The sequence below is a fragment of the Chinchilla lanigera genome, unplaced genomic scaffold (genome assembly GCF_000276665.1).
Source record: "Chinchilla lanigera isolate Chin_1 unplaced genomic scaffold, ChiLan1.0 scaffold00043, whole genome shotgun sequence".
Taxonomy (NCBI): Eukaryota; Metazoa; Chordata; class Mammalia; order Rodentia; family Chinchillidae; genus Chinchilla; species Chinchilla lanigera.
In genome coordinates this window covers 9,927,655-9,941,481 of record NW_004955444.1, presented here as the reverse complement: position 1 = coordinate 9,941,481, position 13,827 = coordinate 9,927,655, and the positions used below count along the sequence as shown (strand labels likewise).

Sequence of the window (13,827 nt, the reverse complement as noted above, 5' to 3'; positions counted from 1 at the left end):
CAGTTCAAGTATAAACAAGTGCCTCTCAGTGTAAGATCTGCTCTGGCATAGGCCTGCCCTTTGGGAAGTGTGACAGCATCAAATGGTCAAAGCAGCGGGGTAAGACTTAAAGAGAAGTGACGTCTTTTGTGAGTCCCCAGTGGAATGCATCTGACACCACCTGCAGTAGATTAAGTGTGGGCTTGAACTCACCTGTTATAGAACAGTAGGGTATACTTCCTTGTGTGGAAAAGCCATGCCCTGTACCTGTACTGATTTCTCTATGAAATGAATAACTTTAGAGGTAAGCATGTATATCGCAGAAGTAGTCTTGACTATAATTCCAGTAAATGTAGTTAAATTAATGGTTTTAATGTACAAGATTAAACATGCAGGAAAAAACCTGCATTTTATAGACTATGTATATAATAGAAGAAGAGCAATTCAAGGGAGAAAATGTGTTGAGATTGTAATTGAGCCTCATTCTACATCTGTGACTATATTTAATAGCCTAATTAGCAATAAAATTTTTATGAGTTAACATCACCTGGAGTTCTGTATTAGTGAGTTTTATCTGCAGGTTTGTAACATCATCCCGAGGTGTTTCTTACCCTTTTACTCATTGAATCCAAATGAACTAGCACGTGTTCAGCAGCCGGTCCGGGTGGACTTGAAGGGACAGATGCCCTTTGGGGTGGTGAGGGCTTCAGATCTTCTAAACACAAGAGGAGATGCTTGGGAGAAAAGACTACTTTCAAAGCATCTGAACTATCTTTCTTAAGTGATTATTTCACAAATTTTAATCTACTCCTCTAAATTACCAGATAAAATGAATAGATGCATAATAAGACTTCTTTCTGGGTATTTTCAGAACGCCCAGTTATAACTATGCACCCAATATGGATAAACACTGGATCATGCAGTACACGGGCCCAATGCTGCCCATCCATATGGAATTCACCAATGTTCTACAGCGCAAAAGGCTCCAGACGCTGATGTCAGTGGATGATTCTGTGGAAAGGGTAAGCCCGTGGCCTGCGCCGGGGATGGGTTATGCCTGGCTGCCTTTGCGCTGACACGCTTGTCATCCCTGCTTGTTCTTTGCACTGTCAAGCACCACACTGCGTGTGTCCGTGACCGCCCCTCCCATTCTGCTTCTCCCGGTGTGGTTCTTAAGGAGTTAGTGATGGAGGACAGAGAAATAAAACATCGGAAACTAAGGGTTGCACCCTTAAATACCTTCAGAAATCCTTCAAATCATGTAGATGACTAAAGCAACAGGGACTGCGAAGATTGTGAGGAACTTAGCAACTGTCCCACGTAATCAGGCCACAGCTACTCAGCTTAGGCTAATTTGGACCATGTAGAAATGCGAGTCAAATATCATCAAGATTCCTGGCTTTTGAAGAAGAAGCCAGAAACACAAACATTTTTATTTGAAATTTCATGGATTTAAAAATCTAGCATAACCAGCACTCAGGAGACTGAGGCAGGAGGATTGCCAGGAGTTTGAGGCCAGCCTGGGCTACATAGTGAGTTCAAGGCCAGTCTAGACTACATAGTGAGACCTTGTCTTAATAAAAAAAAAAATCTAGCACAAGACAAACTGGATCTAACTGGACCTACCTGGATCAAGGTTAGGGGCAGACTATTTTTAACCCTTCATAGTTGCATATACAAGTGATAAATATTGCTTTAACAACAGACTGTCAAAGTGAAATCTATAAATTTTAATGGTAGAGGTTGTTGTGTGGCTTGTTGTTTTGTTACTGCTGTTTTACCAAACAGACAGATACAACCTCTACATAAAATGTGCCAGATTCAAAAAAGTTACGTTTCGTCTGTATCACAAGACCTCTTGCCTCCAGGACTGTAAGTGTAAATATGTTTGTGGGCCTTATTAGAGTAATTCTCAGCTTTTAGAAATAATGAAAGAGCCAGGGCTATAGCTCAGTGTTATAGGTGCCTGCCCAGCAAGCACAAGGTCCTGAGTTCAATTCCCGGTACCAAAAGAAAATAGAAATAATGAAAGAAAAAAGATTTGGGGGAAACTGGCCACTGTAGAGTGTTACTTCAAGCACCCCAGTTGCCATGAGCTGCGCTGTTTTTCAGCTGTACAACATGCTGGTGGAGACGGGCGAGCTGGACAACACTTACATCATCTACACCGCCGACCACGGTTACCACATTGGGCAGTTCGGACTAGTCAAGGGGAAATCCATGCCGTACGATTTTGATATTCGTGTGCCTTTCTTCATTCGTGGTCCCAGCGTGGAACCAGGATCAGTGTACGTATGTCTGTTTGCATCATTCTGCTGCCGCAGCTCATGTGGTCTAAGGTAATCCAATTACTGATGTCAGTGTCTGGTTTCCTTTCACACAAAACTAGAAATAGTGTGTATAGGGTGGTAATTTAGAGGCTGAGACGCCCCCTCCCCCATGTGCACATGTTAAATTAAGTAATGTTTGCTTTAAACCGGAAGGAGAAATAACTACATGAATGACTAAATCCTTCAAATTGACCGGAGTCCATGTCTTTTTGACCTGTGGACAAAGACAGAGTGGGAGCTTTGGGGACATTATACTTACTACCTCTGAATCCAAGATACACTGCCACTTTTGAAAATGATCATTGTTAGCTCAGCGGCAAAGCGCCTGCCTGGCAAGCGCAAGGTCGTGAGTTCGGTTCCCGGTACCGGAGAAAAACCAAAAAAAAAAGAAAATGATCATTGCTTAGCCATGTGGTATACTGTCTTGGTTACCTTTCTCTCGTTGCTGGGACAAAATACCTGATGCCCAAAATTTAGGAAGGAAAGGTTTATTTTGCTTACAGTTTGTGGAGGTTTTAGTCCATACTTGGCAGGTTACAAGGCAGAGTGGCACATGGCAGAGGGCTACAGCTCATGGCGGCAGAACACAGCAAAAGCAACAAGCACTAAAAGGGAGGAATGGCGGCAAGCAGCCTCTTCCTCTCCCTTATATATGCAAATTGTCCACCCCAGGGCGGGTGTAGCTCTCACACCCATACTCAGTCAAACTCTAAAAGCCTGCCCCATGACCACATGAGGCTTTGGGGGCACACAGACACAAACCATAATGTACACACACCTACAGTGTCACTTCTGGGAGGCTGAAGCAGGAGAATAAAAAAGTTGAACCCAATAACCCAATCTGGACAATTTAGCAATTTAAATCTTGTCTCATAATAAAATTTCTTAAAAGGATGAGGGTGGGGATGTAGTCAGTACAAAGGCCCTGGGTTCAGTTCCCGGTACTCTAATCAATCAATCAATCAATCAGACAATCCCTATAAAAAATAAAATTATGCCATCCTCTTAGTATTTTTAATTTTTTTTAAAGAGTTACTAGAGCCTATCTGTAAAAGAAAACTTTAAAATGTGTGATTTTCTTTTAAAAGAAAAGAGACGTAAGCCACTAGAGTTCTGCTTCTGTTGCCAGAGGCAAGCCACTGCTTCCTTTCCTGTCTCCATTTTCCCATCATACAATGGGTCCCCTGTGCCAGGGCAATCATAGCAGAATGCTTTGTATAAAATGAGATCATGGGGCCGGGGATTTAGCTCAGTGGCATAAGCGCCTGCCTGGCAAGTGCAAGGTCCTGAGTTCGATTCCCAGTACCAAAAAAAAAAATGAGATCAGGCACACACAGGAATCATGGAAAAGGTAAAGGAGAAGCGCAGGGGGAGAACTCTAAACAGCTTCTAGCCAGGACTGTGATGCAACGCAGAAGCTGGACAGATGGCGTAAGTGCCTGTCTCAGAGTCCCTGATCCTCGACTTGCGCGTCGGGGCCAGACCCTCAGCATATGCTTCGTCCGCTGCCGCACCCCCACACTGCATCCTGGGCTGATGGGAGGAAGAAGGGTTCTTTTAAGAGTGCTATGTCTCTTAAGATCTTTAGAAACCAAGTAGGAATTGTCATCTCTGTAGTTAGAAAGCTTTATGTTTCTAACATCAAGCTACCAAACCTTCAGTAGCATCGGTTAGATTCAACTCTAAAAAACGTTGGGCTCCTTTTCTGGAACACTGGTGTTAAAGCCCTAGTTCAACCGAGGAGTTATGGACCAGCAGGTATGAGAAGAAAGTGTGGGTCACAGAGAAGCCACATACCGAGCCGCACCTGTTTGGCAGCGTGTCTGGAGCACAAGGGTGGGGCATCTCGCCAGCCTGACCAGAGGAGGTCGGTCTTGTTCAGTGCCCCTGCTGCTCACCCCTCACCCACTCTGCAAATACTGCTGCTCACCGCTAGAAAATCGGAGGGGAGGGTGAGATGAGGTGAAAGCCAAGAACTCACAGCTGTAGCAACAGCAGCCTTAAGTGACACCTTCCACTGGCTTCGGGTCCAGGTTGTAACCATCTGTCTCTTTGCAGAATCCCACAGATCGTCCTCAACATCGACCTGGCCCCTACGATCTTGGATATTGCCGGCCTTGACACACCTCCTGACGTGGATGGCAAGTCTGTCCTCAAACTTCTGGACCTGGAAAAGCCAGGTAACAGGTGCGTCAACATTCCTTCTCGCAGCCAGTCCCGAGTACACTGGTCCAGCGCCCCGAGCCAGCCTGCAGCCGGAAAGAGTGAAGGCAAAAACACTTTGCTCTGAGGATCACCCCACGCTGCTCCGTTCCCTGTGCTTGTGAATAGCACATTGATGGATCTAGTCATGGTCTGTGGGAAGTGAGAGGAGTTCTTTAAATAAACTGTTAGCGCAGATCCATTTGCACAAACGTCCAGATGCCAACAGTAAATATTACTATTTTGCTTTCAGGTTTCGAACAAACAAGAAGGCCAGAATTTGGCGTGATACATTCCTAGTGGAAAGAGGGTAATTACTGGCTCCTGGGGTGCTTCTGGGAACTGGTCCTAGCGGGCAGCTCTCCCTACTGAGTGTTTTTTTTTCTCCTTATTTTGGTTTACTAAGCACTGCAGATTTCATAGGCCTGGTTGTAAGCTTAAATGGTTTGCCATTCATTCTCTACAGACCAGCAGAGTAATTATTGCTCATATGTGAGATGAGCCCGAAGCCTTTGCATGGGTTTCGATTTCCTGGTGCAGTCCCCAGCCTTGGTTCCTGATCAGCCCATCCTTCCCATCTCTTTCTCTGAGTAGCCTCCGAGGCTTAGCTGGTACCAGTACCCAACTTTCTACTTCTTTTCCTTATGTGCCTTCATAATTTTAAACACATGAATTTATGCTGTTGTGATTATTTCCATAGTCACTTCTGGGTTTTCCCTTTCAACTCATAATTCTCATTGCCTTGTTTTCCTTCTGTATATGAATTGGGAGAGAGAAAAAATTAATTGCTTTGCGATGGAAAGAACTTTAAGCACATAAAACTAAACATTTATGCCCCAAGTTTTTAAATTTATGCTTTCGGGGGAGGGAGTGATTCTCCTTATCTTGATCAGGCAGACTTCATCGAACCCAGCTTGTAATTTTCAAAGAGAATCCAGCAAGTATTGAACTCCTGTACGCAGACACTTAATGTCCACATCTTCCTATTTGAAGAATGTGGGGCCATGTGACAGGGAAGAAACAGAAAATAGGCAGCACTTGAGGCAGGTGACTCCGCTCACTTCTCATCTGAGAGCTTTTCTCTTTCTCTCAAAGCAAATTTCTAAGAAAGAAGGAAGAAGCCAGCAAGAATATTCAACAGTCAAATCACTTGCCAAAATACGAGCGAGTCAAGGAACTGTGCCAGCAGGCCAGGTATCAGACAGCCTGTGAGCAGCCTGGGCAGGTGAGTGATGCACCTTCCTTTAATACCCTTCCTGCATCTCTCCATTTCTAATGTACAAGACTTGCGACATATAAAATAAAGTGCACTTCCGTATGCATAAGGTTTTCACAGTGATCAGGAGGCCAAGCTCATTGTGACACCTCTCTGAGGACGAAATTGCCTAACTGGTCCACACTGGACCTCCACATCACTGCTTGAGCTTCCTCCAGGACAGCCACACTGTGTGCTTACTGTTTCTACCCCTGCTCACAAACTGACGTCAAATACTTCATGACAATGAATCCTTTCCATTACAGAAATAGTATAGAAGCTAAGTCTATAAATAGGGTGGGGAAAAATACCATACAGTGAATTAACACTGCATGTAAGGACAGTGAGAATATACGATCACCAGCATCACAGCACTCTTGACTGAAAGCTATGCTAACAAAGAGGAACTCTGTACAAGGTGAAAGACAATGCTGTCCTCATCACAGCAAACAGATTTCTGCCAAAATCAATACAAAGTACAACAGAATCGGAAAAGTAAAAAGAACAAACTATCACTAAGCACTTGTCTCACATGACACTCGATATGCAGGATGCTGTATGTATTCACTAGATCGAATCCTCACATCTTTCGACTGAGGCAGGCAGTGTCAGTCCTGTTTCACAAATGGCAGCAGGTAAGTGACAAAGCTGGAATCTGGGTGAGAGTTGTCTGATTGAAAGGCCTGGGCCCCTCGAGTCTTCCAAGCTAAGCTATATTAACTAGACAAAGAATAGAGATCTTCTGTGAATCCTTTTAACTTCTCTGTCTGACTTCCAGCTATTCAAACAATTAGTCAGCACCAATTCAAAGTATCAGGGCCACTTGTGGTGGTGCACACCTGTAATCCGAGCACTTGGGAGGCTGAGGCAGGAGGATTGCTGTGAGTTCAAGGCCAGCCTGAACTGCACAGTGAAACTCTGTCTGAAAAAGAAAAAAAAAAAAAAAGCTATCAGAGACATGAAGTAGGCAGCCTGCTTATTATCAAAATGGCCCCATTCATTACACTTATTATGTGCTATCCAGTGTATTTGAATAGACAATCATAATAAATGACTTGATCCTAACTGTATTTCCTCGTGCATCTCTTGCACACAGGATCTCTCTAAAATAGAGGGCGGTGAGCAGGAGGAGTTGTTGAAGGAAGGGATAAAATCAGCCCTTCCTGTCGTCCTACTGAGTCTTCATTTTCAAATGTGTAGCAGAGATGCTTAGACCTATTCATTATGTTTCAATTTGAAGTCTTCAAATCTTTCTTGTGGAAGGTCTAAGTGTTATTATGAGTAAAACCTCAGAATTATTTTGTAGCTTTAAGATGATTTTTATGAGGCTGCCTCAGTAGGCTAATTTACTTTTATTCAGGAGTTGGAATTGTTCAGTATTAAATGTGCCTCATGCAAATTGGTGATCTTCTTACTGTGTGAGCCCTCTAAGCGGTGAGCACAGTGACTGTGGGGGAATACGGTACACTGCCTGCTCCTTTTCACTATATAGTTTTGTGAATCTCCCCATGTGGCTTGTGCTGAAATTTTAATGTATGTCCTAAAGGGCAAATGTAACATAAACTAGATCATGATACTTGGCACACACCTTGCACTCATGTGCTCAATGTAAACTATATTATGAACTTAATTTTGCTTTTTCATATTTTCCTAAACTTGTTTCACCCCCATGAACTGTTTTTATGTGTAGCTCCCTGGAATTTTCCTCTGCTCTTTTATTCCTATGTAAATTGTTCTGCACTTAGACGCCGTCCCACGGATGTACGGGAACACGGGTACTGATCTCCTCTAGCAGTTTCTGAATTAATGGAACAAAGAATTAGACTCGGCCCAGATGGTGACTTTTTTCCTGTAAAATTTCTTTAAGCTTAGTACAAGTTGGCTGTAGAAGAAGTGAAGACCTGGAGAGGCCGCAGGACCACCCCAAGCTTCAGGTGTCCCTGGCGCTAGTGAGTAGGGGTGAGGTCCCTAGGCCGGCAAGGCGAGCTGTCAGAGATGCAAGTTCCGGGCCCTCCCTGAGTCAGAATCCCCGTCGTGAAGCCCAACAATCTGCATGTCACTCAGTCTCCATGGTTCGCTTCCCATCGCATACTTTCTTCCCTGTACCTTGTGGCCACGGCTGTGTCAGCGGATGCTGACGTCACAGCTCAGAATCTGAGAACCTCCCAGCAGTTGTGAGTCTCTCCAAGGTGGCTATCGAATGTGTGGGTCAAACCCGATAGCTCTGCTCAACAAGATCTTTATCTCTTGGCCTTCCACGCTTTCTGTGTGGCTATTTGAAGATTACCTTTTCGGTGATACTCCCACTGAATTAGAGGAGAAGAGTCCAGAGTCTGCGATTGTATTGCTTGGCATCAAGGTGGCAGCTAAGGTTAACACTGACTGCCTTGGAGTCTGCTGTCTTGACTGGACTGAAATTTCGGGGCCAAAATTTTCTTACCAGGAAAATGTTCTTTCAACTGGAAGGTTTCTAAGATTCCTCCCAGCCTTGACCTTCTCTGATTCAGGCCTGGGGTTCTTAACACTGTTAAAACAAAAACAAAACAGCAGCAGTAACAGCGTGAACCTCAGATGCCTTGGCCCCGCCACTGCACCGTCCGTGTCTTCTGTTCGCTTCCCGTTGCATACCCTCTGCCCTGTCCCTTGCGGCCTGCGGGGGTCTCACCCCTGGCCTGTGCCCTGCTGCTTGCCTTCCTCTTAGCGGTGTCTACTGCTGCATCGCTAAGGCAACGCAGCCTTAGCCCTGACCTTTCAGGGATGCACAGTGGAAAATCCTCACGATGAGCCCCATGCTATTCGTCTAGGTCCCCAAAGAAGGACTATATCCCCCTCTCATCACACGTCCATTCCTGGCTGGGAGTACCGGGAGCCACCTCTTCTAGCTGCGTCGTCCTGAACAAGGCGTTCAATTTCTCCCAAGTGTCTGTCTCTGACACAGAGAAAATGAACTCACTCTTGTGAGGATGAAGTGATATCATCCCTGTAAAGTGCTAGGTGAGACAGATTAATCTCTGCAGTGTGTGCTAGGTGTTATTACTCTTCCGGGCTTTCTTACCTGTTGTTTTCCTTTCTGTGAAACCTACGAGGGATTAGAACGGGCTGGAGTCCCAGGCGCTTGGCATCGCTTCTTGACTATGTGTATGCAACCACCAGCAGAGGCTAATTAAGACAACATGGACATATGTGTTTGCATTTCTTCCATGTTTCTGAATTAATCCAAGACAAAGTGTGAATCCCCACCACTCTCTCAGCTAGGCAGTGCGCGCCTAAGCACATTGATGTACATACGGACACGCACGCACACACTCGTGCAAATTCGGCTTTTGCCTTAAAAGATTTGTTTGGAAATGAGTAGGTCGATGATGCTCAGTTCTGGGTGCACATTTTAATCACCTTCAGGGACTTCTGGAAGCTAATGATACACTACCCTATCCCAGACCCGATCAAAATGTCTACAGGTGAAGCCAAGGCATCTGCGTTTTTTGGTGTTGTTACTATTTGCTTTTGTTTTACCAGTGTAAAGAACCCCAGGCCTAGAATCAGAAATGTCAGAGCTGGAAGGCGTCTGTGAAACCTTCCAGTCGAAATGATAACATTTTCCTGAGGCGGAATTTCAGTCCAGAAAAACTCAGGCTCACCCCGCATCTCTTCAGTTTTCATTGCGTACTTTCTTCCGTGTAAGTTACGGCCTCCACAAATGTGAGATGCTAGATTTTCCCTTTAACCTTGAACGCCGTTTGCATTAAGGGCACTTGCCCCTCACAGCGATGGTCCTGTTGGGACTGCACAACAGGCACGCATGAGCTTTAGAACTTCTGATGCGCAAGTTCAAGTTCACCCCACAGCAGTCACCCAGAATCTCCGGGAAGGAGAACAGAGGGTCAAGACCGAGAACTACAAATGCCAAGTGAGCATTATTGGGTTGGTTGTTGTTTTCTCTGCTGTGTCTTCCTCTAGGTATAGACACTGTGTCTATAAAAATGGGAGTTACATGAAAGAGAAATTCCTGGGTGTGTATTTTATCTATTCTCTGGCATTTTGCCAGGGTAAGAAAAGGCTTGATTTATTTGTGTAGAGCAAATGTCACGTCTCCTTGTTGAATTGTTAAATCCCAGTATCTTCGCGATTTAGTTTGCCATTGTATTATTTCATCAATACACAGTCAGAGCTCTGCTTAAAATTCTGTACGGACCCCAGCATCAAGCAAGTTGATCGCATTGTAAAGGAAATTAGAATGTAATTTGTTGAGTATAAACTAGTTTAGCTCTAGGCTGTGTGTTCTCATCCAAAACGCATTCCCCTGCTGTATATGTACCTGACTCTTTGTTGTACCTGCGGTAGCTGCACAGAAAGACGTTTACCAGTAAGATCTGGCCAGAATTGTTAGTTTGACAGCAGCTGACAGCCTGTTTGCAAAAGTTCCCTGAACCTGGTCAGAATCACAGCGTGGCTCATAGACGGGCAGGCAGACAGACAGGCACACGTGCCGGCTCTCCTGATGCTGAGGGCAGACCCAAAAGGACTGCGTGTCTCTGAGTTCTCATCTGCACTTGTGGCCCACTCGGCCTTTAAGTGGTGCCTTCTGACCTCTCCAGACCACACTGAAGGACTGGTCTGCACAGTGGGGCAGATGCTTGCATGTTTTGCTCCTGTGTATTTGTTCTAAACAAGTCAGAGACAAGAGTGAGGTTAGACACTCTACTCGTGGGCTCCGGAACATGGAGCTGCCGTGTTTCATGCAGAATCCGTCTCCTCTCACCTCCTGCCAGTGGCCTGCCCTGCCCAGGTCCCCTGTTTCCTAGCATGCCCTCACATCGTCTCATTCATACGCCATTTGTCACATGTCTCCCTGCGTGCTCTCCCCTCACCCGAGCCCCAGCTGAAGACCCACGTGCCACCTCAAACCACTCAGTGACTCAAAGTCCTGCTCAGGGCACCTTGGGATTCCATCCTGAGCTCACTGTTTGCTTAATTTTACCCTGCCTCAATTTTTTCATCTGCAAAATGGACATAATACCTGTGGCCGAAAGTTGCCGTAAGGTATTGAGTTAAATGTTAAATCTAGCACCTGAAACAGTGCCTGATTATCAATTGCTGGCAAAGGTCAGTGGGCCAGTTTGGTTTTTCTTTAAGAGAATGAGTCACATATTGCTTCCAACTTTTCAACACTGATTTTCTTACAAATGATTTTCCAAGTTACGCTGTAAAGGAAGAAACGTTTCTCTCTTCTGCTTCTTCCCTTCCACTGCCTCTCTCCCTCTCGGCCCATCTCAGCCCACTTCTGAGAGGGGGTAAATCTCCTTGGCACAAATAATTCCATTTCACACTGGTAGAAAATCTGACAATGGCTCGAGCTAAGTAGCAGTTTGGACAGGAATATTTATATGATCTTTTCACACTCTCTAACATTGAGGTAAAAATTTAAATATATGAACAGATACAAGTAACTTTATGATGCTGAAACTGGTATAAAGGATAACCAGATCATCACAGAATTACTGTGCAGTTGTTACATTTCAGGGAGCATGAGTGACATGCGTGATGACCAGATCCATGTAAGACATCATAGTAGAGGACATGTGTGTATAATGAAGCTTTAATTAAAATGTACATCTGAAAAGGTTGTAGCCAATTTTTTGTTTCTTATACATGAAAACAGGCATACGTAGACATACATGAGAACACAGACAATAGCTCAGCGGCACAGCCCCTGCCCAGCAAGCATGAGGTCATGAGTTCGATTCCTGGTACCAAAAAAAAAAAAGAACATGGAACATCCTTAGCCAATCCGTGGAATACACACAATTCAAAGTGTCATCACTACGTGGATTACCTAGTGCTTATGGAGCTATATCATCATCTAACACTGGGATAGGCACTTTACAGGGAAATTGTTCTATATGCTAGGTACTATATTCATTTTATATATGGAGAGACTAAAGCTCAGATGGGAAAATAGCAGTAAAAGTGACAAGTGTGACATCTGTGTGACATCTGTGTGACCCAAAGCCACAGTCTTGCTGGGTGCAGGTGGTCCGTTCCTGTAGTATCAGCACTGGGGAAGCTGAGGCAGGAGGATCCCTTGAGCCCAGGAGTTGGAGACCAATTTGGGCAATATAGTTAGATCCCTGTCTCAGAAATCACCACCACAAAAAAAGCCTCTGCCTCCTCCATTAAATAATTACCCTATTATGTACATTTTACAACCAGGAAATACTAAGCTACCCAGGGATTAGATAAACATTTTTAAGGTCAGTTATGAGAGTGTTGGTCTGGATTCATTCACTGTATCTTCTCAGAACTCCAGAGCCACTAACAATTTATTCTCATGACAGATCCGTGAGGCCAGGAGGAGTAAGTATTATCTTACCAGATGTGGAATCTGGAAGAACAAAGAAATTCTGCAGTTTGCTTAAGACCACAGTTAGCTGCAAAAAAAAAAAAAAACTAAACTTGCGGTTTTTAGATGCTCAACCCAATCTTTATCTCCATTAAAAATATCCATCTCTCATCAAGTTTACATTAGCTCTGGTTATTTAGGTAATAAATCCAGTGTGTGTGAGGAAAAATAATAACAATAATAACAGCTGCCTGTGCCGAATGCCTGCCGCTGGCTGAGTTCTTCCCGCGCTGTGTCTGCTGCTCGGGACCCCGCCCGGGCTGAGGTCACATAGCTCCCTTGCGCTGGGCAATGTGAGAAAGCGGACACTGTTTGAATCCAAGCTTCTCTAGCTTAAAAGTCTGGGATTTCCATCCTCCGATATGGGGGTAAAATACCTTTCCCAAATCCAAGCCAGAATACAGACAACCTTCACTGTCTCCAGAATGAATTATGACAGCACTTTAGGTACCTGTAAGGATTGAATGAATAAATTCGTATAACGGGCTCTGGACCAATATCTGGCGTTAAGCAAGGGTTCGCTAGATGCCGATGACAGTGGTGGGGAAGATGAGGTAATGAACGGAATGGTTTGAAAGGCGTATGGCACAGTTCTCTTTCGGTTTGATCCGTGGAGCAGCTGCACACACGTACCCTTGTAGCAAAGTCACCGGCCTTCTCTCCTTGACCAGGGGCTGCTCACAGACAGGCAGACACAATCGATCAAAAGTGCTGCCGCATAATTACCCACGCAGTGATGCCCTGTTGAGCTAACTTCGGGAAGAGCTCAGGAACATGAGCCATCGTCTGTGCCCTTAATTCCAGGTTCCAGGGGAGCTGCAGTGGCTGCAGATGAAGTAACAACTGAGAAATTCTTTGCATAACCGTGCCTCCCATCTTGCCAACAGCGGGTGTGGGGAAACACTTGTGGAATGCGCCATGCGGAATTATTGGTGCAAAGTGATAAATTAGAAAAGCAAAAGAGAACAGAAATGAGAAAGTCCCAGAAAGCAGAAAAGGAATTAGCAGGAGGAGTAAATGGTCAGGAAAGACGGAGACAACCAGATCGGCCAGTGAACTGCTTTACTAATAAACTTCCAGGGAGTAGAAAAAAGTGAGGTAGGGCGCAGTTTGGGTCTGCAGAGGGCGCTGTGGAAGAGCTTGCGTCCAGGGGTGTCTCCGCCTTTGCTCGGTGGGTGTCAGCTGAGCTGGGCTTCCAGCCCTTCCCGCCGCTCTCTGTGAGGCAAAACCATCTCCTCTTCCCCTTACACTGACCATTCAAATGGCTCGCGGCTTTGGAGCAATTCTTTTAAAAATCCTCCTTCCTCTGCCCCTGTCTATAAACTCTTCAAGTACAATCATCAATTTAGCAGCAGCTATTTCAAGGTTTTATTGCATAATCGTAAAAATGGCCACGATACGGAGCACTGAAATGACTGCGCAAATGTGCGGTAATTATATTTCATTGAAATTCATCCTATGCCAGCCACTTAGGAGGGTTCCTCAGCCGCTAGCTAATTACATTATCTAATAAGGTCTGTGACTTTTTCCAAGACTCCATGTCACAGAAAGTCATTGCATTTTTCTCAGTGGCCCATGCTTTCTCCGAGTATGTATGCAGATGTGACGGTATTTGCCGTGTATACCGCATATATGTGTGTATAGATCCATGTGTATATGTG

The 13,827-nt window shown here is 44.9% G+C and overlaps 1 protein-coding gene across 8 annotated transcripts in view; it reads left to right on the top strand.

Annotated features, from left to right (window-relative positions):
- Window positions 1-13,827, top strand: part of Sulf1 (sulfatase 1) — a 164,596-nt gene that overhangs the window by 125,448 nt on the left and 25,321 nt on the right. For all 8 annotated transcript variants that reach the window (XM_013518198.1, XM_005392113.2, XM_005392114.2 and 5 more), the window contains 5 exons: window positions 851-1,001; window positions 2,092-2,267; window positions 4,368-4,496; window positions 4,765-4,821; window positions 5,607-5,736. In XM_013518198.1, coding sequence (XP_013373652.1) covers window positions 851-1,001; window positions 2,092-2,267; window positions 4,368-4,496; window positions 4,765-4,821; window positions 5,607-5,736 — 643 coding nt within the window. The remainder of the gene's footprint in view (window positions 1-850; window positions 1,002-2,091; window positions 2,268-4,367; window positions 4,497-4,764; window positions 4,822-5,606; window positions 5,737-13,827) is intronic.